This window comes from Drosophila ficusphila, unplaced genomic scaffold (assembly GCF_018152265.1).
Source record: "Drosophila ficusphila isolate 14025-0441.05 unplaced genomic scaffold, ASM1815226v1 contig_232, whole genome shotgun sequence".
Lineage (NCBI taxonomy): Eukaryota > Metazoa > Arthropoda > Insecta > Diptera > Drosophilidae > Drosophila > Drosophila ficusphila.
This window is the reverse complement of record NW_025064131.1, coordinates 19,563-39,436: the sequence shown is the minus strand read 5'-3', so window position 1 is coordinate 39,436 and position 19,874 is coordinate 19,563. Positions and strand designations below refer to the sequence as shown.

The 19,874-nt window shown below is 41.4% G+C and overlaps 9 protein-coding genes across 9 annotated transcripts in view; 3 read left to right on the top strand and 6 right to left on the bottom strand.

Moving 5' to 3' along the window:
• The window catches only part of LOC108097844 (protein numb), a 30,202-nt gene extending 22,334 nt beyond the window's left edge, over nucleotides 1-7,868 (bottom strand). The window contains exon 1 of the mRNA XM_017200375.2: nucleotides 7,438-7,868. The gene's annotated coding sequence lies outside the window, so the exon portion shown is untranslated. The remainder of the gene's footprint in view (nucleotides 1-7,437) is intronic.
• On the top strand, nucleotides 3,426-4,075 carry LOC108097816 (the record flags this gene model as incomplete). Its single annotated transcript, XM_017200336.2, has 3 exons — nucleotides 3,426-3,617; nucleotides 3,682-3,849; nucleotides 3,920-4,075. Coding segments are annotated over 3 exons (516 nt in total), but the record flags the coding sequence as incomplete, so codon positions are not given.
• Nucleotides 4,545-5,269, top strand: LOC108097817. The gene is made up of 4 exons (XM_017200337.1): nucleotides 4,545-4,607; nucleotides 4,666-4,821; nucleotides 4,876-5,043; nucleotides 5,114-5,269. Exons 1-4 carry the CDS (start codon nucleotides 4,545-4,547, stop codon nucleotides 5,267-5,269), a joined length of 543 nt encoding a protein of 180 aa, XP_017055826.1.
• Nucleotides 7,869-8,077: 209 nt separating the features above from the next.
• LOC108097848 (40S ribosomal protein S28) lies at nucleotides 8,078-8,481 on the bottom strand. Its single transcript, XM_017200378.2, has one exon. It carries the CDS (start codon nucleotides 8,396-8,398, stop codon nucleotides 8,168-8,170), a length of 231 nt encoding a protein of 76 aa, XP_017055867.1. The 5' UTR covers nucleotides 8,399-8,481; the 3' UTR covers nucleotides 8,078-8,167.
• On the bottom strand, nucleotides 8,477-10,051 carry LOC108097845 (cytoplasmic dynein 2 light intermediate chain 1). Its single transcript, XM_017200376.2, has 2 exons — nucleotides 9,842-10,051; nucleotides 8,477-9,479 (listed from the first exon to the last, which is right to left on the bottom strand). Exons 1-2 carry the CDS (start codon nucleotides 10,043-10,045, stop codon nucleotides 8,577-8,579), a joined length of 1,107 nt encoding a protein of 368 aa, XP_017055865.1. The 5' UTR covers nucleotides 10,046-10,051; the 3' UTR covers nucleotides 8,477-8,576.
• Nucleotides 10,052-10,338: 287 nt separating this feature from the next.
• On the bottom strand, nucleotides 10,339-14,186 carry LOC108097855 (vacuolar protein sorting-associated protein 54). The gene is given in 3 exon segments (XM_017200391.2): nucleotides 10,339-13,079; nucleotides 13,081-13,252; nucleotides 13,701-14,186. Coding segments are annotated over 3 exon segments (2,832 nt in total). The 5' UTR covers nucleotides 13,901-14,186; the 3' UTR covers nucleotides 10,339-10,619.
• Nucleotides 14,187-14,612: 426 nt separating this feature from the next.
• LOC108097859 (alpha-(1,3)-fucosyltransferase B) lies at nucleotides 14,613-17,260 on the top strand. The gene is made up of 5 exons (XM_043207639.1): nucleotides 14,613-14,966; nucleotides 15,432-15,838; nucleotides 16,302-16,479; nucleotides 16,544-17,054; nucleotides 17,085-17,260. The coding sequence occupies exons 1-4, from the start codon at nucleotides 14,733-14,735 to the stop codon at nucleotides 17,042-17,044; spliced, it is 1,320 nt and encodes a 439-aa protein (XP_043063574.1). The 5' UTR covers nucleotides 14,613-14,732; the 3' UTR covers nucleotides 17,045-17,054; nucleotides 17,085-17,260.
• Nucleotides 17,253-18,201, bottom strand: LOC108097860. Its single transcript, XM_017200397.2, has 2 exons — nucleotides 17,657-18,201; nucleotides 17,253-17,593 (listed from the first exon to the last, which is right to left on the bottom strand). Exons 1-2 carry the CDS (start codon nucleotides 18,082-18,084, stop codon nucleotides 17,386-17,388), a joined length of 636 nt encoding a protein of 211 aa, XP_017055886.1. The 5' UTR covers nucleotides 18,085-18,201; the 3' UTR covers nucleotides 17,253-17,385.
• A 167-nt stretch (nucleotides 18,202-18,368) lies between these two features.
• LOC108097716 (fat body protein 2) lies at nucleotides 18,369-19,434 on the bottom strand. Its single transcript, XM_017200250.2, has 2 exons — nucleotides 19,043-19,434; nucleotides 18,369-18,859 (listed from the first exon to the last, which is right to left on the bottom strand). The coding sequence occupies exons 1-2, from the start codon at nucleotides 19,364-19,366 to the stop codon at nucleotides 18,413-18,415; spliced, it is 771 nt and encodes a 256-aa protein (XP_017055739.2). The 5' UTR covers nucleotides 19,367-19,434; the 3' UTR covers nucleotides 18,369-18,412.
• Nucleotides 19,435-19,874: the final 440 nt, after the last annotated feature.

Sequence of the window (19,874 nt, the reverse complement as noted above, 5' to 3'; positions counted from 1 at the left end):
TAAGATATAGAACTCTAAAATAGAGAAATACCTTTGGATTAAACCAAATCAACCCTATTTAAGCCCGGTTGACATTTGCACCAGCTTAAGGAGTCAGGCCACAAAAAATATTGTTCGCACGCCCACGTTATGAGATTCTTGGGAATTCCCACGGGAACTGTGGGCCGAACACGCGCCATGGCCATTGATTCTCAAAGCCCCCCCACCCCCCACTCCCTCCTCCTTTCAAATCCTTTGCGCTTTCTCCAGAGAAAGAACAACGGGAGCGTAGAGAAAAGCTGTTCTCAGCATTTACACTTGTAGCCGGGACACAAGGACAAGCGCCTGCCGCGGCGACGCTTAAGGATAATGTGCCGCACGCTCGTGGCGGCCTAGGAGGAGTGTTCCCTGCCAGGGAGTGTTCCTTGTTAACCCCGGGGAAAAGCGGGCGGGAAAAATCGAAATCGGCGAGAGGGTGCGCCGGAAATCATGCAAAAACGTGCCGTACACGAGCCGCCGAGGAAAGCGAAGGAAACTCTTCCAAGTTGCTGGCAGTTTCGTGTCTGCCGGTGACAGTTCCCCAGTTCTAATTGCTCTGGTTTGCTTTCGTTTTTCGGGCCGAGGTCCGAGGTTCGAGGCAACAACCCCATCAATCTGTCCGAGCCGCTAACTGACATATTAATTGCTCATAAGCCATAAACAGTCACCACCAAAAATTTAATCCCCCTGATTGGGCGCCAGGGGTTGTTGGTTGCTGAATTCTTCCTCGAAATTGTGCAAAACATGCAAATTTTCCCCCGCCGTCTGGGAAACGTTTTCTCCGTATGAATTGCTTTCTGACCTAAGCACATCACAGCTCAAGTGTCTGTGGCATTATCCTTTCGCCCCTCAGACAGTTGCCTTAACGCTTCGCTGGCTTTTCGGTAGCGAAAGGATAATGGTCGGGGATGTGGGAACTCCTGCTAAATTGCTCATTAGCTGGATCATGAACTAGAGAAGCGGGGAAGAATAGAAAAGGAAGCGAAGTTCAAGTTTCTCAGAGTGGAAAAGGACGTGAGAAACCAAGGAAATTGTTTCGTCTTGGCGGCTAATGCTTTGGCTTAGGTCAGGTTGTAAAAGGTAAGGTAACCCAGTCTAAGTAATTGGGAAAATGTGAGCTATTAAAGTCAAACAAGATCCTTAAGAACTTTTAATACATTGATTTTTTATGTTTTTTTATATAACAAACTATATTACCTATCTTGTTTATATTTATTTCCTTAGTTAGTTCTCATTTAGTATAAAGAATACCACTCCATTGCCTTCACTTTATCTTGCTCCACCTACGAGCAAAGAGTTCTTCAAACCCATCATCATCAGACACTCTTGGCAGCATTAATTGGTAAATTGTTCAGCTGATATCACAATTTAATTATCACACATTAATTGCCGGCGGAACGAAACTGCAAACTGCACCCAGTACTTCCCCATGAAGAACCCATCTGGAAACTGCCTACAATCGAATTAAAGTTAATTTTTCATGCTCTACTAAGAGTTATGCACACTTTGCGTTTGTCAACCGATGCAAGATGGGCGGACCTACGCTACTATATATGACAGTTGCCGAGTCCGTGGGTTTTTAGGTTTTATTTTATTTTTTTGGAGGGGAAGAGAAGCGCTGTGTGGATGCGATTTACGGGTGGAGCACATCCACATCCATTCTCTAAGTGGGATGTCAGTCGATGCCGCGCTGCTGTCGTGCTTGGTTGCTCATTTATGACCATGGAGCTCTCGCAGAACGTATCGCCCAGATACTCGAACTCGTACTCACACTCAAACGTACTCGTACTCATACTCGGCACGCACACCGAATGCAATTGCGGTGTACGGAGTAGAGTAGAGTAGAGTGGAGTGGAATCGGAAGTTGTTGATTCAAGGCTCTCCGGATAGCAGCTTTAAGTCACCTTCTGCTCGTTTGATGCTTCAGTGAGCTGCGACTGCTGCAGTGGTCGCTTCCCCACATTTCCTTCGTTCGCGGCGACTGCAGTTCATTGTGCCCCATGCAACCTTTTACCTTTTTTCACTGGGACAGGGCACTGATTTTATTCTGTTCTGTACTCTGAACACGGTTAAGGAAGGGTCAGCCCGGTCATGCTTCGGGAGCAGTTAATTAGTGTTAAGCTAACTTTAAGTTTCCGCTTTAAAAAAGTCAATGCAATCGTACGTTTGAAAAGTTTTGGTGGAGGTGGTGGGTTCAGTTCCGTTAATTTAATTGTTTTAGGAAGTTTTAGAATCACTCTCAAGAGGATTGGCTGTTTTTTTTTGGGCAATTAAAAATAAGGTTATTAAACTATGTATAACATTGCTTTGTACAAAATTTAAGTTATTAAAATATTAAAGAATGTCAAAAATAAAAAAAAACATTTTTTTTAATACATAATTAAAAATTTTAATTATTTTATTTCATATAGCTTGTGATTTATTAGATCTGAAGAAGTGTTTTTAAAATATATAGATAAAATATTATGTATATGAATTTGAATAAGTTCCTAAAATATATTGCTATATACATATCAAAAAACACCCCTTCCTTTAATAGTTTTAAAGTAAGCTTACTGCCGTTTTGAAACAAGCCCAGCTTATGCATATCGATCAGGGGATGGTATAATGTTACGTTATCCTTGACTGACATTTGTCATCACGCCAACGGGGCTCGTTGCATTTCCAATGTCAGATGACATTTGGGGGGTGGTGGTGCCAAGACGCATCTGTAATATTTATGCACATAATGCGCTCGCTGCGAATGTATCTTTGTGCATCGCAGATACCATTAGATTTACGAGCACGCCGCATGACAAAGAAGCTTGTTCCTGTCTGTCTGTCTGGCTGAATTCTGTGTTTTTGCTCGTGCTGCCAATGGCAGCCACGTCGCTGAAATCCTGATAAGTTTATAGACAAACAGTCATTGCTAAGAAGCCAGAAGTGGGGGTTTTGGTCACCCACTATATGATTTATTCCTTGGCGATAATAAATCAAAGACCGAGTCCAAACAAAAAAAAAAAAACACTTTCTCAAGCTTTAACTTTATTCCCTTAAGTGATTCGACTTTCTTTGCTGCGATAATAAACGCAATAGATTTGCTCAATTGAAACATAAGAGTCTAAACTTTTTTTTCACAATTAATGAGTTATTGATTTTTTTTTGCAAAATGTTAATATTCTGAGCAATTAATGGGCCAGACATCTAACGATGAGCGAATGAGATGTATAATTATTAACCGATTTAAACTAATTATCTTCAATCAGTAATTATTATATAGCACAAGCACAAAAATATATAAAATTACATTTTAGTTTTTTAAAATCAACCGATAAAGTAAGATGTGCGCAAACTTAACTTCCCTGCTTCGTTTAATATTTTTTTATTTAATAATAAAGGAGGTAGGCGAACCGATAATTTTATATTGAAATTATGTATATGTTAAATATAACTCAAAACTTAAGATTTCCTCTCGAGTGGAGTTTACCAATTTGAAATGTACGTCAATGGACAAAGAATTTGCCGGAATTGGAGAGTGCCTTTTAAAGTCTATAAATCGTACCTACAAATATATTTCCTTGAGGTTGAACCTGTACAAGACTCCCATTACCAAGATCAAGGTATATCTGCACCTATTATTAAACATATAACCGATAAGTAGCCAAAGTATTCCTTACATTTCAGATTAATTACGGAATGTACAAACGGTTAAGTGGTTACAAGCCTTTTCTTTACAATCAATCGGTAGATGCTTGCCGTTTTATTGATAATCAAAAATCTAATCCTGTTGCCAAGTATCTTTATGGATTTATTGAACGCTTCTCAAACTTAAACCATTCCTGTCCATATAATGTGAGTAACAAATTCTTCTTAATATAATTTTTTGGGCTTATTGGGTTTATAATTTTTTGCGTCCTTTCAGCACGATTTGATTTTGGATAAACTTTCTGCTGAGTCTGCAAATTACCGATTTACAGAAGTTCTGCCCTTCCCGGAAGGTGATTACATGATTGAGGGGCATTGGATTCTGAATGGAAAATTTTGCGCGCTGTATCAGGTATACTTTTCTCTCACATAATTGGGACGACAAAACGATTTGATTTTATCATTTCTTAAATAAAAATAAAGCATACATTAATTGTATTTCCAAGTCTATAAGATCAGCGAGTATAGTAACGGTAGAAAGATAATAAAATGATAACTGATTTAATTCGATAACAACGTGATAATAAAGTGATTACCTTATCAATAACTCAACAAATATAATTTATTCATTCCACTTTTAGTATAGTTATAGTACGGATAGCGTGTTCTGAAATACTCTGACCTTTTAGCTTCTTCAATTGAAATCATAAGAGTGTTAACATTTTGTTTTACCAATGAGTTAATGAGTTATTGGTTTTTAATGGGACAGAATTTTAACGATGAGCGAATGAGATGTATAATTATTAACCGATTTGAACTAAATATGTATCTTTAATCAGTATTTACCGTAAGCGCAACCCAAAAAATATAATTTTTAGTTTTTCAAAGTTAACCAATAAAATATGATGTACGCAAACTTAACTTCTCTGTTTCGTTTAATATTGTGTTATTTAATAATTGAGGAGGTAGGCGAGTCAAACATTTTATGTTGAATTTATGTATTAATTCAAAACAATACTTCAGATTGCCTCTCGAGTTGAGTTTACTAATGTAAAGTGTATATCAATGGACAAAGAATTTGCCGGGATTGGAGTGTGCCGCTTAAAGTCTATAAATCGCACCTACAAATATATTTCCTTGACGTTAAACCTGTACAAGACTCCCATTACCAAGGCCAAGGTTTATTAATGTTAAGCTTTTGGCAGAATTGTTAACAAAGTTCTTACATCGCAGATAAATTTTGGAGTGTACAAACGATTAAGTGGTTACAAGCCTTTTCTTTACAATCAATCGGTAGATGCTTGCCGTTTCTTGGATTATCAAAAGTCCAATCCTGTTGCCAAGTATCTTTATGGCTTTCTTGAGCATTACTCTAACTTAAACCATTCCTGTCCATATAATGTGAGTAACAATGGCTATTTAATGGAATTGTTTGGGTTTATTGAACTTATTTTTTTTCGCGTCCTTTCAGCACGATTTGATTTTAAATAAACTTTCTACTGAGTTTGCAAATCACCGTCTTACAAAAATACTTCCTGTGCCAGAAGGTGATTACATGTTGGAGACCCATTGGATTCTGAATGGAAAATTTTGCGCACTGTATCAGATATACTTTTCTCTTACATAAGTCGAACGCCAAAAAGATTTTTATTTATAATTTCTTAATTAAAAATAAAGCTGGCATTAATTGTATTTTCAAATCTATAATATGGGCGAGTATCGTCACGGAAAAAAGATAATCAAATGATAACGGAACTAATTCGATAACATGATTTGCGAATAAAGTGATTGCCTTATCAATGACTCCACACAGATAATTTATTCATTTAACTTTTGGTATAGTTATAGAATAGATTACGTGTTTGTTCTAGCTAGGCTAATCCTTCTGCACCCTCTGAAATACTCTGACCTTTCAGCTTTTTCAATTAAAATCATAAGATAAACTCTTATGCAAATTGTATCTTTTTCTCTCTGGATCTCTTTCCCTCTTCGCATCCTACCCTACCCCAATCGCATCTCAGTTGCCAGGCGGGCAAAAGGGAAATAATTCGTTCTGCGACAAATTGCCATCTTAAATTATATTTGACATTTAATAATAAAAGTTGATTGCGCTCTGAACTGATCGCACCCCCACTTGTTTTTCCCCATTCGGTTGCTTCATAAACTTGATTGCCTGATCTTCTCTTTACACTTTTTTTTTGGCTGCCATTTGTCATTTAGTGTTTATCATATTTTTTTGTTAAAAAATTCCAGTTTTTAAGCTTTAATTAACAGATTTCTTTTTATCGTCTTTTTTCGTATGTTTGTGCGAAGTTCTAATTTACACACTCTTTCATGGTTCAATTAACATTTTCGAGTGCAAGTCATTGGCCATGCTATATCTGTATTTATGAATATTTATAAATATATATGAAGTGAGGTCGTTGTATTTGTTGAAAGGCTTTTCGAAAGCAACCAATGCCAAAATGAACATAAGCCAAGTTACTAAATGAGTCAAAGAGACTTTACTGTTACCAACCGCCAATGCCGACAGCATGGTTTAAGGGGTCTTACTACGAATTATTATGATTAATCATCGCACACAAATACAGGAAAATCTACTAAGGTATACACATACATAGATACGTTTTGGTTTCCACGCCCTGGGGTCAAAAATAAAAAAAAATGTTCAAGCACTTTTTTGCTTTGTTCTTTTCGAGCCAAAATAAAACTCTGCGGGGCAATTAATGGATCCATTCTTTTGATTTAAATTCTGAGCGTGGGCAAATCCAAATAAGGCAAATTAAGTCGATTTTTGTGCAGTCATAACTTTCATCATTTGTTAACGTATGAGTCAAAATCAATGCTTAAGCAAATTAATACCTATTTGTTTATTTGCTGATCAAAACAAACTGCGATTGGGGTCAAAGGATGTAGTAAAAAAATGAAGAAACAGAAAAGCGTGCCAGTAATGAAAACACCAAATAAGCAACCACAATAAACAGACTGCCAGCGAAGAAATCCCAATAATGCAAGCGTCGCAAGTCCAACGAACACAAAAGTCAAAAGAAAAGGAAATAAAATAAAAATCTAGAAATGACTTGCCAGCAATTAAATACTCTTACGAAGCGTGTTAAATTTAGATTTATTTACGTATTATATCATTAAAACGAACTTTTGATTTTATAATACCTAATGTGATTCATAAGTACATAACATTTACATAAAAATAGATACTAAAGGTCCATGAATTGTTTTTGTTATTTCGTTAAAATCGACTATAAACCCAAATTAACTAAAGTCTTAAGTTCTTACTGGTGAAAACTGTTGACCTTTATGATTCTGTAGTTGTTTTATCGATTTGAAGCGTTGTTCTCACCGAAAGAACGGAAGTAGCAAGCCCCAAGGAAATGTGAATATACTCTGAAGTTCATCTGAGATAGGGTATCAGATCGCGACCATATGGCGTTTGGGGCCCGTTGCCTTGGCAATGTGACAAAATGCAAATGCGGCTGCTCGTATAACGGTAAGCTGCAGGAAAACTGTTTCGGTTCTTGATTAAATACACACACACAAGCTAAGTAAAAACACGCACACTCACGTGGAGGACTAAAAATCGCAGGAAAATATAAAAAAGAGCGCCAGAAACGGAGCTCCAAAAATAAAATCGATACTTCGGTGTTTTGAGGGCTGCTTGATGTTTTTATTGTGACCCAGCAACAAAAAATTGTGGAGCTCGAAAATTGGAGCAGAGTAATTTTGCTCGGCATTCGTACATGTATTTGTGTGCCTGTTAAGTGTACTATTCCAACTCACCTGTGATGATTTATTTGTCAAGTTTGAAGTTTGTGAGAGCTTTTTTCGTCAAAACTCCACGCAAGCTTAAAGCAATTTAAAAATATTTTTGTTGTTGCCGAAAATAGAGCCGAGAAAAACAAACAAAGCGAGAAACTCCGTTTCGGACTGATTACACAACGCAGAAACTTTACGTAGTGAAGTTGGAGACTTTTTTTCTTGGGGCAGCCGGGCTTTAATTAAAGTGTTTCAGGGCCACAGTACTTCTCATGTTTCTGGGGCTGCACTATTCATAATTTTCCCGTACAACTCGCACGGAGTTTTTGCCAAAAGATTCGCACCAAACAAATGGCCCGAAATGGCCCACACGCACACACACGAACACAGAGCGCCGAGAGAGCTCCGCTACGCGAGAGCAGTTGTGAGCAACTGTGACGGCGACTGGGAACTGAGCTGGAAATCCAACTGAAACCCCAAGCGAAACGCAGTCAGCGTCGCTGCCGGCGTCCGTTTGGAGCCTAAGTTTCTCAAAAGTGCGAGAGAGACGGAGCACGTGGGGGGTGCGTTTTTCGCTCTTTATAACGGTAGGTTTTTGCAACCCTGGAATGGTGTTGCCAAATTCGGGACATTATTTTGATTTTAAATAAAATTTATTTTTAAGTACATAGTTCAATTGTTTTTAATTATTTTGAACGGAAAGTATTATTTAACTATTTTCAAATTATTTGAAATATGCCCAGGTTTCTTCAGTCTAACAAATATCACCAAAGTTGCTGTTGCTCTTGCTAGAGGCCTGCCAAGATATTTCGGTGTCCTCGAAGTCGATTATATCTCCTAAATGCACGGGTCCCTTGACAGTGCGCATAAATTGCATCTTGGGTTGATCGACCAACTGCACCCGAACTTCAGTTAAAATGCCACGGGCTCCAATCCGATTGAGGATCTTTATAACCCGAGCCTTCGAAACAACAGGTTGAGACATCTTTAAAAACAAGAAAAGGTTCTGTGAATATCTGAATTTAAAATTTCAAGGCTGACAATTTACACTAGGGTTTCCACAAAAAAGACCTACTTTAATTTGAAAGGAACGCAGAGTTTTAAGTTTATTTTTGTAGTTAATTAATACTTTGAGGTACACAACATTGAATTTCATCGTGTTTTCAATTTTGAACACTTTCGAATTTTCCACGCAGCAGGACATCTCTCATACTGGCAAGTTCCTGGTTCTTTTGCGATCGCATCTCATCGATAAGGGCCTCCTTAAATCCCGGATCCTTGGCAGGATCGGGTGTTTCCTGTTGTTTCTGCTTCTCCAGCTGAAGCTGTGGCACTTCCCCTCCAAATGTTGCTCCAATCCGCTCCACACTTTGGGCTCCAGTATCTCCTATTTTCGACCAACTATCCGTTCCAAACCAAATGCAAAGTGGTTCATTAAAATCGACCACATGAGAGCGGAATGGATGAGCAGGACTTCCGAATCCCATGTGGCTTATGGTGTCTCTAAGAACCTTGGCCAGTTTCGGCATCCTCTGGGAATAAAAAAGGACTGCCCCACCAATCAAATGTGCCATAGATCGCAAGCAGCGACAGGTGTGTTTTCTAATAGCTGGATCGAAACTAGAAAACATATCGTATTTCCCACCCACAATTACCACTGGAAACGGAAGCGGCTCGAGGTTTCCCAGATCGTCCTGATTCTGCTGACCCAGTCTTTCCAATGTTCGCTGTTCCAGGATTTCCCTGAGATCCGGTGTAATATTCTGCATCATTTGTTGCGCCGTATCCCTTAATCCCTTGTAGGCACGTTCCAAATCTGACCAAAATCGCTGTGGTTGTGATAGATCCAGCATTATAAAGACGGCCAGTTGCTGCAGACCATGTGTCCTCATGGGAACTTCCAGTAGTTGCTCAGCATTGTCCAGGGATCCTAGTTCCCAAACATTCATTACTTGAGGCGCCTTTCCACTGCCGATTCTCCGACCGAAACTATATTCCAGGGCAAGAGTAGGACGAGTTGCGTGTTCCTCGCGATCGAAAAACTTATTAATAGCTGTAGTCTTTCCCTAAAGCGTAACGAAAATTGTTTACTAATATGTTGGATCAAAAAATATTTAAATATACAGTAGAATCCGCTTATAGCGACTTTCAAGGGACCGATTTTTCGTCGTTATACCCGGAAGACGCACTAAGCAGAAGGATTTAAGTGTAAAAGTCTGTCTGGGGACCAATCAAGCCATCGAGTTTTCGTCGCAATACCCGGACGGACACTATAAGCGGAGTCGTTATAACAGGATTCTACCGTACTGAAATTGCGGTAAGTTTACGTAAAATATAAAGCAAAGTTAATTTATCCTATTTAAGTTTCTTTAAAAGGATACATTTTGATAGGATCTTTTTATAAATAAATACACTTTTAAGCCCTCACCACACATTTGCTGCCCAAGACGAGAATTGTTCTTTCCTTGGGCATTGTTGTGGCCTCCAGTTGACGAAGACGCAGTTGCTCCTCCGCCAGTCGACCGGCGATATCCTGAATGCTGGGCGTGACACTGTCGCCGCCTCCGTTAGTCTTTTCAAACATTTTTTGAAATCGCTTGTGAAGGCTGTGGAAAATTTGCGGCAAGCGCATCGCATTAAAAAAGCCGAAAACTATTTCGTTTTGTTTGGCATATTTAACGGTTGCCAGTGGCAACTGCGGCAGTCTGGCAACTCTGCGATGTGAATGACAATGCAACCGTTACATGTAAGTTAAATTTAAAATGTTAAAAAAGAAAATAAGAATCACTTGAAGTTTTTTATGCTTTTTAACATCGTTTACTTAAACATACAACTCAAACTTATCTAATGTCCAATAATACTAATAAAAGGAACCCAAGGCCCAATTATTTAGTTATTCCGCCATTGATAAGAACAAATTTTAAATGTTTTGATTAATCTATAATTCTTTAATCATAAGCCTTTCCAATGACTTTAAGCTTAAGTGTTATAAAAAGTGCGCAACAAAAGAGGCATATTTCCCATTTTCTTCTGCTAGGGCGGAACATAAAAGTACAAGCAATGTACAGAGGGCAAACAAAATAGACAGATTGGTCGCATCCAAATCGCCATCGTATAAATAAAACAAGGATAACAAACAATGAAGACGAACTAGGCTGGGCGGTCGAAGGATGACCACGTCGTCCATATGGAATACTTCGGAATGCTCAGTAGAGCCAGATCTCCTCCAGAATGCCGTTGTCCAGCTGATCGGCGGGCAGGGCTTTCAGTGTGCGCAGCGTTTCCATGTAGAAGGTCAGCTCCGAGGTGACAACACCGTGCTGCGGACCCCCGTTGTTGTTCACATTCAATTTGAGCAGTTGCTCCCGCAGCTTGTCCTTGAAGTTTCGATGCACCACGCCGTAGATCTCGTGGATTTGTGCCTCTGGCAGCACTCCTGCAATCGCCTCGTGCAATTTCACCAGATGGCGGGAGATGTGACGGAAGGTCTGGGAAGGTATCGGTGGTCGCGCCTCCCACGCTTCCAGCTGGGCTGCCAATCTCTCGGAGACGATACCGTGTATCTTGTTCTCGATCTCCTTGATGTGACCCTGGTAATCACGCTCGATGGCCTCGTAGCCACTCATCGCCTGGAAGTGTTCTCTAAGTTTGGGCAGCAGCCAGAGAACCAATTGCAGTGCTCGGGAAACTAGTGCTAGATTGGTGCTTGTGATGGTTTTTAGCCCAGCCACCCGCATTGCTCCTGCTCCAATGATCAGTTGACAGCTTCGTGAGTTGAAACATCGCAGCAGGTCCACCACATTTCGGGCATGATAGCTGGCCAGCAACGGCAGCCTATGGGCACTTCCTCCGTATTCATACAGCATTCGAATCAGCATGAGAGAAGCGCTGACCAATGTATACGGTTGCTTTCCTTCCACCAAAAGCACGGGATTCCCAGCTCCATTGCTTATTAGATTACCCATCTCTGGTTTTGCATAGTCCCCTGCGGCCATGCGTTCGATGATCCTCTGGAACTCATGCGGTATATCCACCTGTCGCCAACGCTCCTGATCCAAAAGTAGGGACAGTTTCTGCTTCCGTTCGGAATGGAATCTTTGAGCGTATCGCGAGGCCTGGACTTTTAAAGCCAACTGAAGCGGCACACTGGCCACTCCACAAATGCTCCGCGTCGTCTCGCCAAACTGTTCTACGATCTCGGAGAGTTGCAAGAGCTCCTGCTCGCTCGCTGAACTCTTTTCCAAACTCTGAGGGGAAACAATGTTGGCACAACGCTCATGGCAGTAATGGCAGACGGCTTGCAGGAGCTGCTGCAACTGTGAGTTCAGTTGCTCATGGTGTCCCGGACTAAGAAAGGCCTCCGAATCTATCAGATTCACTGCGTCCTGGGCTCCCACAGCTGCGTCTGCTGTTTGTTGCATAATACCGACTACAGTTTTAATGCGTTCGAGAATGGAAACCAGCGCCTGACTGGATCGCTGAAGGAGGGAAATCCATTCGGGCAGAGTGAGCTCCAATGCCTGCTCACCGTGACCAGTTAAACTGATCTCCTGATCGCTGTCACTGCGCGCCAGAACCTCAATCAGCAGCTGTTTGATGATGGCTCGAATGGTGGCGATGGCTTCCTGTTGATAAGACTGGACAAACGAAAAGTTCTGCTTGCGCAGAAGACCCATAACAATGGCCACCAGCTTGTCCTCTTCGGCGCAAACGCTGTCCGTTTCCCGCAAGGCATCCGTTAGCGGTCGATTGAGATCGGCGGCAGCATAGCGTTCGAATTCCGTGGTCAGCATCTTGTCGATCAGCTTCTCCATTTCGCTGAGCTGCATCGGCAGGTGCTTAAAACAGTGAATGCCGAGGAGCTCAGCAGAGAGGATCTCCTGGGTGGTTCCAATCAAATCCAAGGCAGCCACATAGTCCTGGGTGCCCAGAAGAAGTTGCAGCATCGGTTGCGTCTTGTGCACGGTGGCCATCAGTCGCAGTTTGTCCAGCGTGAGGTTGTAGTGCTGTCTTCTCTGGGCAAACCGCAGCACCTTAAAGCTGTCCACAACCGAATGGCTGTGCAGTTGGGCCAGCGCTGCCCTCAGCTGACGCACTTGGTCGGCCGCCTGCTCCATTTCCGCCAGAATAGCATGCTGCGTGGTCATGGCGTGAAAGAATGCAGCCGATTTCTGCGAAACCTGCTGTGCTATCTTCACCTCCACCATGTCCAGATAGTGACTCAGCTGTTCCTGCAGCTGGCGGCCAGTTTGCTGATGGGTTTCTGGACTGGAAGCCGATGTTTGCATGTAATTCGGGAATACCTGCTTGAAGGTGGCCGGGTGATGCAGCTGCAGCTGTGATTTAAGAAAGATTTCAGGCACCGAACTCAGGTGGGTGGGTGTCTGGCCACCACTTGCCGGTCCAGTCGCCCCTTGTGCGCCATTCTCCAGCGGTTTATCGCGCTCCAATTGCTGCTGACGACGCTCGTGCCAGCGGTATCGCTTCCCGATGCTGCCCAGATACACGGCGAAGTCCGCATGGGTTATATCCGGCAATCGGGAAGTTGGAGCCGGTGCTCGCTCCACGAAGTGCTCGCCCCACTTCTTGGTGAACAGATTGCTCTGCTTGCCGCGGGAGGGATCGTTGAGCACTGCCGGCAGATTCTGTGCGGCCGAGTAGACTCCCCCATTCGGGGGGCATCTCCCGCGTGTGCTGGTTGACATGGTACTTGGCCACATGGGCGTCGTAGTCGCGATCTGAGACGCCGTCCAGTGGCAGGGAGGCGCACACTCCATTGAAGCCATAGCGACAGACGAAGGAGCCGCCTTCGCGGGTGCAGTGACGATTTCGAAGATGACTGAAACGGGTAATGGGGAAATAAGTTTAGTTGTTTTAAATAACATGTCAAGTTTTGATTATTCATCAACTCTACTAGTAATTTGAAATTTTTAAATTTGTGTACGTGTACATGTAGTCTAAATTATTTAACTCAAATTAATACATGTAATTTTTGTTAATATATTGTACATTTTTACTAGCCTATAATTAGGTTAGCAGGTGTTTGAGATTTTTCAATTTCACGGTCGGAAAACAATTTATGTTCCTTCCGATACAGTCTTGTAGTTTGAAGTTCTACAAGGTGTGGGTACATTTTAATTACTCCTACCTGCTCCCAGCCTATTTTACCTGCTTGCAATTTGTCATTGGAACTCACACATGTGCGGCTAAGATAAAAGCAATTTTGGCTCGAAACCCCAGTTATAATTAAGGCTTCCTATGAACTGATGGCTACGAACGGCACTCACTTGACAAAGTCGCTGATGGTCTTGAACTGTTCCCGGGTGCAGTAGTAGCAGCTCTGCCAACTGGGAGCCGCTCCTCCTGCGATTCCACTCCCACTTGCCGTTGACAATTTCCTGGTCCCAGAGGTTAACGATCCAGATCCGGATCCCGTCCCCGAATCAGCGGACGTGGCGGCATCCCCTGTGGATCTTGTCGTGGCCATAACACATGCTCTGCGGCTAAAATTCAGCGCCGTATGGTTTCCCTGTTTGGTTTTAGCTGCTCCCAAACGTCGACGTGTTATGTCAATATTTGCTTTCTACCTTCGCTCGACGGCCCTTTTTGGCAGATGTTGCATTTTGGTCGTCACGCGGTTGCTCCACTATCGGTGGCTGTTTATTACAGATGGATTGGGCACATTTCGTCTGATTTCTGGCTGTTTCTGTTGCTTCGGTCGCTTAATTGAGCAATTTAAGTGGAACAATATTATGACAAACTGCAGTGTTGCGAAGCGTCAGCGGGCTGAATGACAGCTGCGAGGGCTGGCAATCGGCATGATGCTGGAATGGAATGATGGTTACTTAAATTTATTAAAAGAAAGGTAACGAAATGATAATATAGTTGTGGAACTATTAGTACCTGAAATTTGAGCTTTTTTTTAAATTTTTTTTATTAAGAAAATGTGTATTACATGTTTAAGGCGGTCTTGACATAAGACCAACCATGACAACATACTACCAAACATTTTATAAGTCTGATAAGCTAATATCAGGGCTAATTAAACATTAACAATTAAGACAAGTTATTATAAAAAGTATATATATTTAAAAAACATATATATATATCAAATAACTTAATGCGGAGGGGTTCAGTAGTTACATGTGAAATACGCCTAAAACAAATCGGCGTTTCCTAACACTGTTTGTTAGCAAAAATCAGCTGGCAGACAAAATTCAGCTCCACGGGAATTCCGGCGCACCGGCTTTTTAAATTCGCAAGGAGAGTGCGCGGCGAAACTAGTATTATCCCAATATCTTTCTATCCTTGATGTTAACATGAGACTGGCAGGCCGCTATTGCGTTGCACTGGCTGTGCTGATCGCTATTTGGCTTACATTCCTCTTTTACTGCACGGAAAAAATAACGTACTTCGACAATAGCAGTCATAAGGATCCTGTCGAGATACTATGGTGGTCGAGGGATATGTCATGGAGCTACGACGAGGAGCGCCACTGCGGCATCAACACGTGTCGCATCACCAACAAACGCAGTCGTCTTCCAATGGCTCGGGTTCGTCTGAATAAATACAAAAGTCTAAATTTCTAAGTCGACATCCGGCTGTTTTCGTGATAAGAATAAGAATATTATGGTGATCCAATTCGCTGAGATGCTGGAGTCTAATCCCAGTCCCAGACCTTCTATTTCATAAAATTGAGCATTAAGTTTTATCAGGCTTTTTGTGTTATATTTCTAGTCAAGTTTGATTAGGCTTTATTATGATTTGTTTTAAATGTTTTGATAATATAATTTTGCTGCTCTTTATAATAGTTTATTGACTGAAAGTTATCTACAAAATGTACCGATGGTATGTGAGCTTTTAATTGTACCTAAATCTTTTCAAAGTTGTTAAATATCTTAAGTATTTTCACTTCCTTTTACTTGCTACATATACATATGTAAATATTGTAACGTAATTGCAATTTAAATTAGCAAACAATTTAATAACACTCCTAACTCAATAAACATATCTTTCAGGGTGTTTTGTTTTATGGCTCCAACATGAAGACGGGGGACTTTCCAATACCGCGTGGCAAGCATCAAGTGTGGGCATTACTGCACGAAGAATCCCCCAGGAACGCTCCGTTTGTTCCCCACGAGGAGTTTCTCCGGCATTTCCACTTCACCTCGACGTTCAGCCGCTTCAGCACCTTACCGCTGACCACACAGTACTTACCCAGTGGACAAGCGCTCACCTCCAGGGATTACCACGTTTCGTTTGCCGGAAAGTCCAAGTGGCTTCATCGTCCATCGGCAACTGTGGCCTTTCTGCAAAGTGATTGCGACACAATGTCTGGCAGGGAGGATTACGTGAAGGAGCTGATGAAGCATATGACGATTGATTCCTTTGGCAGCTGTCTGCGCAACAAAGATCTGCCCGAAAGGCAAGTAGGCTACTCCTTTTTTGACTTCTTTAAATTGTACTTTTTTACTCATTACCCCAAAAACATCCTTCACAAAACATACGATTGCTTAACTAAAAAAACATTCAACAATCATGACTTCAAACACCAATCAGCATACCAAGATCTGTTGTACAGAGTGTTGGGTGCAGTTGTACGGATCGTTACCATGTCCGCGTTGCAATCCGATTGCCGAACCTTTAAACCAAAGAGTGCCCCCCAGGAACTGCAGTTGTCGTTCGACTCAAGAAGGATCCTTAAAAAGGACGCGAAATTCCAAAGGAAATAAAGATGAAAGCGAATCGGATAAAGACTGTGACGCACCTTCTTCTTCCCGAAATAAAAAGCGAAGATTTTAAAGTGTCCGAGGAATCACTTTTTAGCTTCCAAAATGGAACTCTTTAAATGCTTTTTATATTAAAACTCTTCGTTCGTTTTGTTGCAGCCTGAACAAGGATTACTTGAATAATCTTTACTCACCGGAGTTGATGCGTTTCCTGTCCGAATACAAGTTTATGATTGCCTTTGAGAATGCTGCCTGTCCCGATTACATTACCGAAAAGTTCTGGAGACCTTTGGTAATGGGCGTGGTTCCCATTTACTTCGGATCACCCACGATTAAGGTAAGTAGTTCTGATACCTATCTTTTATAATAATCTCTATAATTGTTTTCCATTAATATTTCAGGACTGGCAGCCGAACAAAAAGTCAGCGATTTATGTTGATGATTTTCCACATCCGCGTGCATTGGCAAAGTTTTTAAATGAGTTGGGCGACAACCAAACCGAATACGATTCGTATCGCAGCCACAAAATAAATTGGCGTAAACCAATCTCGAACCAACGACTGCTCCACAATCTGATTACGCGTCAATACCATATTGGCGATTCATCTCCGGAGGGATCACTCTTTCAAAAGTTTGAGTGTGCGGTCTGCAATTATGTTATCAACACAGCCAGAAATGTGATGGCCAACTCGCGTCACTACAACTGCCCCATGGAACCGCTGTATGCTAAACTGGAGAATCAAGAGGAGCCCCAAAATGTAGCCGACTGGCGATCCATGATGGAGGTAGGCCGCTGCCAAGCCAAGATACTCGACGAATTTTTTGTCCGGAATAATAGCTTTAAACAGGCTGACATTGATGACGAACTTAACCGCAGGATGGAGAAAACTGATTGCCAATAAATATATGTACATATATGTATGTACATAATTCCATCTAAATATATTATAAAACTATTATACGATAATATTCCTTCGGTTTTACCATGTGATAGTATATTTATAAATTAATATTAAGTATTTAATATTTGTGATACCCAATTCTGGATGAAAACTGATTTTTGGGAAACATTTACCTGTACAACCTTTGAATAAAAATTACAAAACCAAATTACGAAATCAGCGCTTGCTTTACTTATTAAATTTTTGAGTAACATATTCTCGGTATTGTAAGTACAATGATTAAAAGGTTAAAACGAGTCCTTCAGATCACTTCTATTAGTTTCTTCATTTGTTGTTGTCGATTAAATACTGAGCTTGGATAGAACTTCTATACACTGGTCATCTAAATTTAATTCTGATGGTTGCAAATTATTTTGTGGGAAAACTTCAGCAGTCCCGGATTCATCATTCTCCATCAAGGGAGATGCAAATAAATCGATTTTCGGTTCCAAAAGTGTGGGTTCGCAGCTAGGTTTCACTTGAGAAATCTCGGCAATTTCCATGGAAGAACTTTATATTGGAATTATTCTAAAGTTAATATTATGTATATTTTAAAGATAATACTGTACTTACATCTGGTTAGCACAACTTTCCGTAACATTTTTCGTTTTATTACATTTTGGTATGCACATGGCGCGCTGTACATCCTTTAAGAACCTTGGATTTGGTCGCCTTCCCAACCTAATCATCTCCTTCAAAATAACAGCCTTAAATAGGGGCCGGGAGGATTTTCCCAAATCCCTTTTATACAGCTTTAATTTGTGGACAAGGTGTCTTAAAAACATCGGACTGCGTTGACTTTTTTGTGCTCCCGATGACCATTTAAAATTGATAATTTTTCGATAAGTTCCGCTGCGCTTCGAGGATTGGCGATGCTTTTTACTGGGATAAGCCGTTTTCGAATAGTTTTTCAGTCTTAACTCTTTCGAACAACAAGGATTCGGGCTACTAAATTTATTTGTTCCAGGGAAAAGGGAACTTGTCGGCTCTTGATCCGCCATTACAAATGTTTTCACAAATAACACTAGCTTTGAAAATTTAGAAAAAATATTATAGAAATTCTTCACGACAATTTTTCAAGATTTTAGTTGAACTCCTAGTTTGTTTTATATATTTGATATACTGAAGTATTTGGAAATGGTAGCTGATTTATAAGAAAATTTCGTGATGCTGATTAAGTATATATATACTTTATGGAATCTGAGGAGTCTCCTTCACTGTGTTGCAAACTTCTGACTGAAATTGTAAGGGTATAAAAACTAAAAATGTTTTATAGAAACACATATTTTGCAATCTCTGAAACGTGGCTGTCTTTATTAGCTGGACCATTTACATCTGCCAGTGCATCTGGGGCATGACTTCCTTGAGCTGTCCCATGCTGACGATCCACATGCTGCCGTTCTTCATCATCTCCATCGCGTGGATCATCTGCATGGCTGCCTCCTCGGGCATTTGGCGCTTGGCGCTCTCGATGGCCTCCACCATCGGTTCGGAGTGGTGCCAGGTGACGTTGTCGCGCAGGTTCATCATCATCTCACTGTTCGTGAGACCGGGGCACATCGCCATGAACATAACGCCAGTCTTCTGGTAGATCATCTTGTCACCCATCGAACGGGTGAAACCCAGGATGCCGTGCATCGCACCAGCATAAACGGCGAAGGCGGGAGAGGGCTCCAATCCGTAGACGGAGGACATGTTGACCACCATGCCACCCTTGCCCATCTGGGTCTTGTCCATGTAGGGCATGGCCATCATGGTGGCGTGCATCATGCCAGTCTGAGGAAGAAGATTTATAAGGAAAGGCTTAAAAATTAATATACAAAATATAAAAATATAATATAATATAATATTTTCAATAGATTTAAATGAATGAGTTTAAGTTAAACCTTTTTTTTTTTGGAATCGGATTGCTCCTTTTATAATTTAACTGTTGCAATTGAAAATTGGTTAAATCCTTACCAGGTTCATGCCCATCGTCATCTCAATATCCTTGTCGAGCAGCACATTCTCGGCATTGATCAGCACATCGATGTGGCCCATCATCTGGCCCATTTTCTTCATCGCTTGATCGATCGACATCCTCTCCATGAGGTTCATTTGCATGAAGACAACCTTGATCGAGGGATTCATGGCCTGCAGCTTCTTCATCATCTCGACGTTCTCCATGCGGTGCATTATGCCCATCATCTTGATGTCCTTCTGCATCAGCTGCATCATCATTTGCCAGCCGATTCCGCTGAAGCTGCCAGAGTAGACAACATTCTTACCGGTCCAGTCGAACATTTTGGCTCAAGGTTGGGTTTTTTGTTTCAGGTAACTGAATAGACTCTTATTGGATGGTTGTGGGATGACTGACTGTCTCCGTCTGATGCTGCAATAGTCAGAGGCTGTGCTTATATAATGCACCAGATGCACGGAGTCCAGATGTCCCGCGCATCTGGTTTAATTATTTTGATTCGAAATGCAATAACACCGCCATAATTTCGGCTATCTTTCGCCGGGTCAGCGGGGTTCGAGATCAGGATCCCTGAATATATTGATACTTCGAGTTGGAAAAGACGACAACAAGTTCGTCACCAGCTGTTGCCAGTGAAGACAAGATAAGAATCGCTATCGACGATCCGAGGGCGTTGGCTGAAATAGCCGATCCCTCGCCACCTGACAACACATCATCGTTTCGACTAGGTTCCTCATTATAAACTTTAAAAATTGACTGAATACAATGTTGCAATGATTAGGAACTGTTGCATCAGAAACAAGGTTTTCCCAAATGTATTTCAGATAAGCACCA

Excerpts from the sequence above, each read along its gene's own strand:
- LOC108097860 (XM_017200397.2), bottom strand. The coding sequence starts at position 18,084 with ATGGCGGATCAAGAGCCGACAAGTTCCCTTTTCCCTGGAACAAATAAA. Across the intron at positions 17,594-17,656 it reads GAAAGTTGTGCTAACCAGAT|TTCTTCCATGGAAATTGCCG; the intron begins GTAAGTACAGTA and ends TCCAATATAAAG.
- LOC108097845 (XM_017200376.2), bottom strand. The coding sequence starts at position 10,045 with ATGCGCTTGCCGCAAATTTTCCACAGCCTTCACAAGCGATTTCAAAAA. Across the intron at positions 9,480-9,841 it reads TCTTGGGCAGCAAATGTGTG|GGAAAGACTACAGCTATTAA; the intron begins GTGAGGGCTTAA and ends GTTACGCTTTAG.
- LOC108097716 (XM_017200250.2), bottom strand. The coding sequence starts at position 19,366 with ATGTTCGACTGGACCGGTAAGAATGTTGTCTACTCTGGCAGCTTCAGC. Across the intron at positions 18,860-19,042 it reads TGACGATGGGCATGAACCTG|ACTGGCATGATGCACGCCAC; the intron begins GTAAGGATTTAA and ends CTTCTTCCTCAG.
- LOC108097817 (XM_017200337.1), top strand. The coding sequence starts at position 4,545 with ATGATGTACGCAAACTTAACTTCTCTGTTTCGTTTAATATTGTGTTAT. Across the intron at positions 4,608-4,665 it reads GTTATTTAATAATTGAGGAG|ATTGCCTCTCGAGTTGAGTT; the intron begins GTAGGCGAGTCA and ends ACAATACTTCAG. Across the intron at positions 5,044-5,113 it reads ACCATTCCTGTCCATATAAT|CACGATTTGATTTTAAATAA; the intron begins GTGAGTAACAAT and ends GCGTCCTTTCAG.
- LOC108097859 (XM_043207639.1), top strand. The coding sequence starts at position 14,733 with ATGAGACTGGCAGGCCGCTATTGCGTTGCACTGGCTGTGCTGATCGCT. Across the intron at positions 14,967-15,431 it reads GTCGTCTTCCAATGGCTCGG|GGTGTTTTGTTTTATGGCTC; the intron begins GTTCGTCTGAAT and ends CATATCTTTCAG. Across the intron at positions 16,480-16,543 it reads TCGGATCACCCACGATTAAG|GACTGGCAGCCGAACAAAAA; the intron begins GTAAGTAGTTCT and ends TTAATATTTCAG.
- LOC108097848 (XM_017200378.2), bottom strand. The coding sequence starts at position 8,398 with ATGTCTCAACCTGTTGTTTCGAAGGCTCGGGTTATAAAGATCCTCAAT.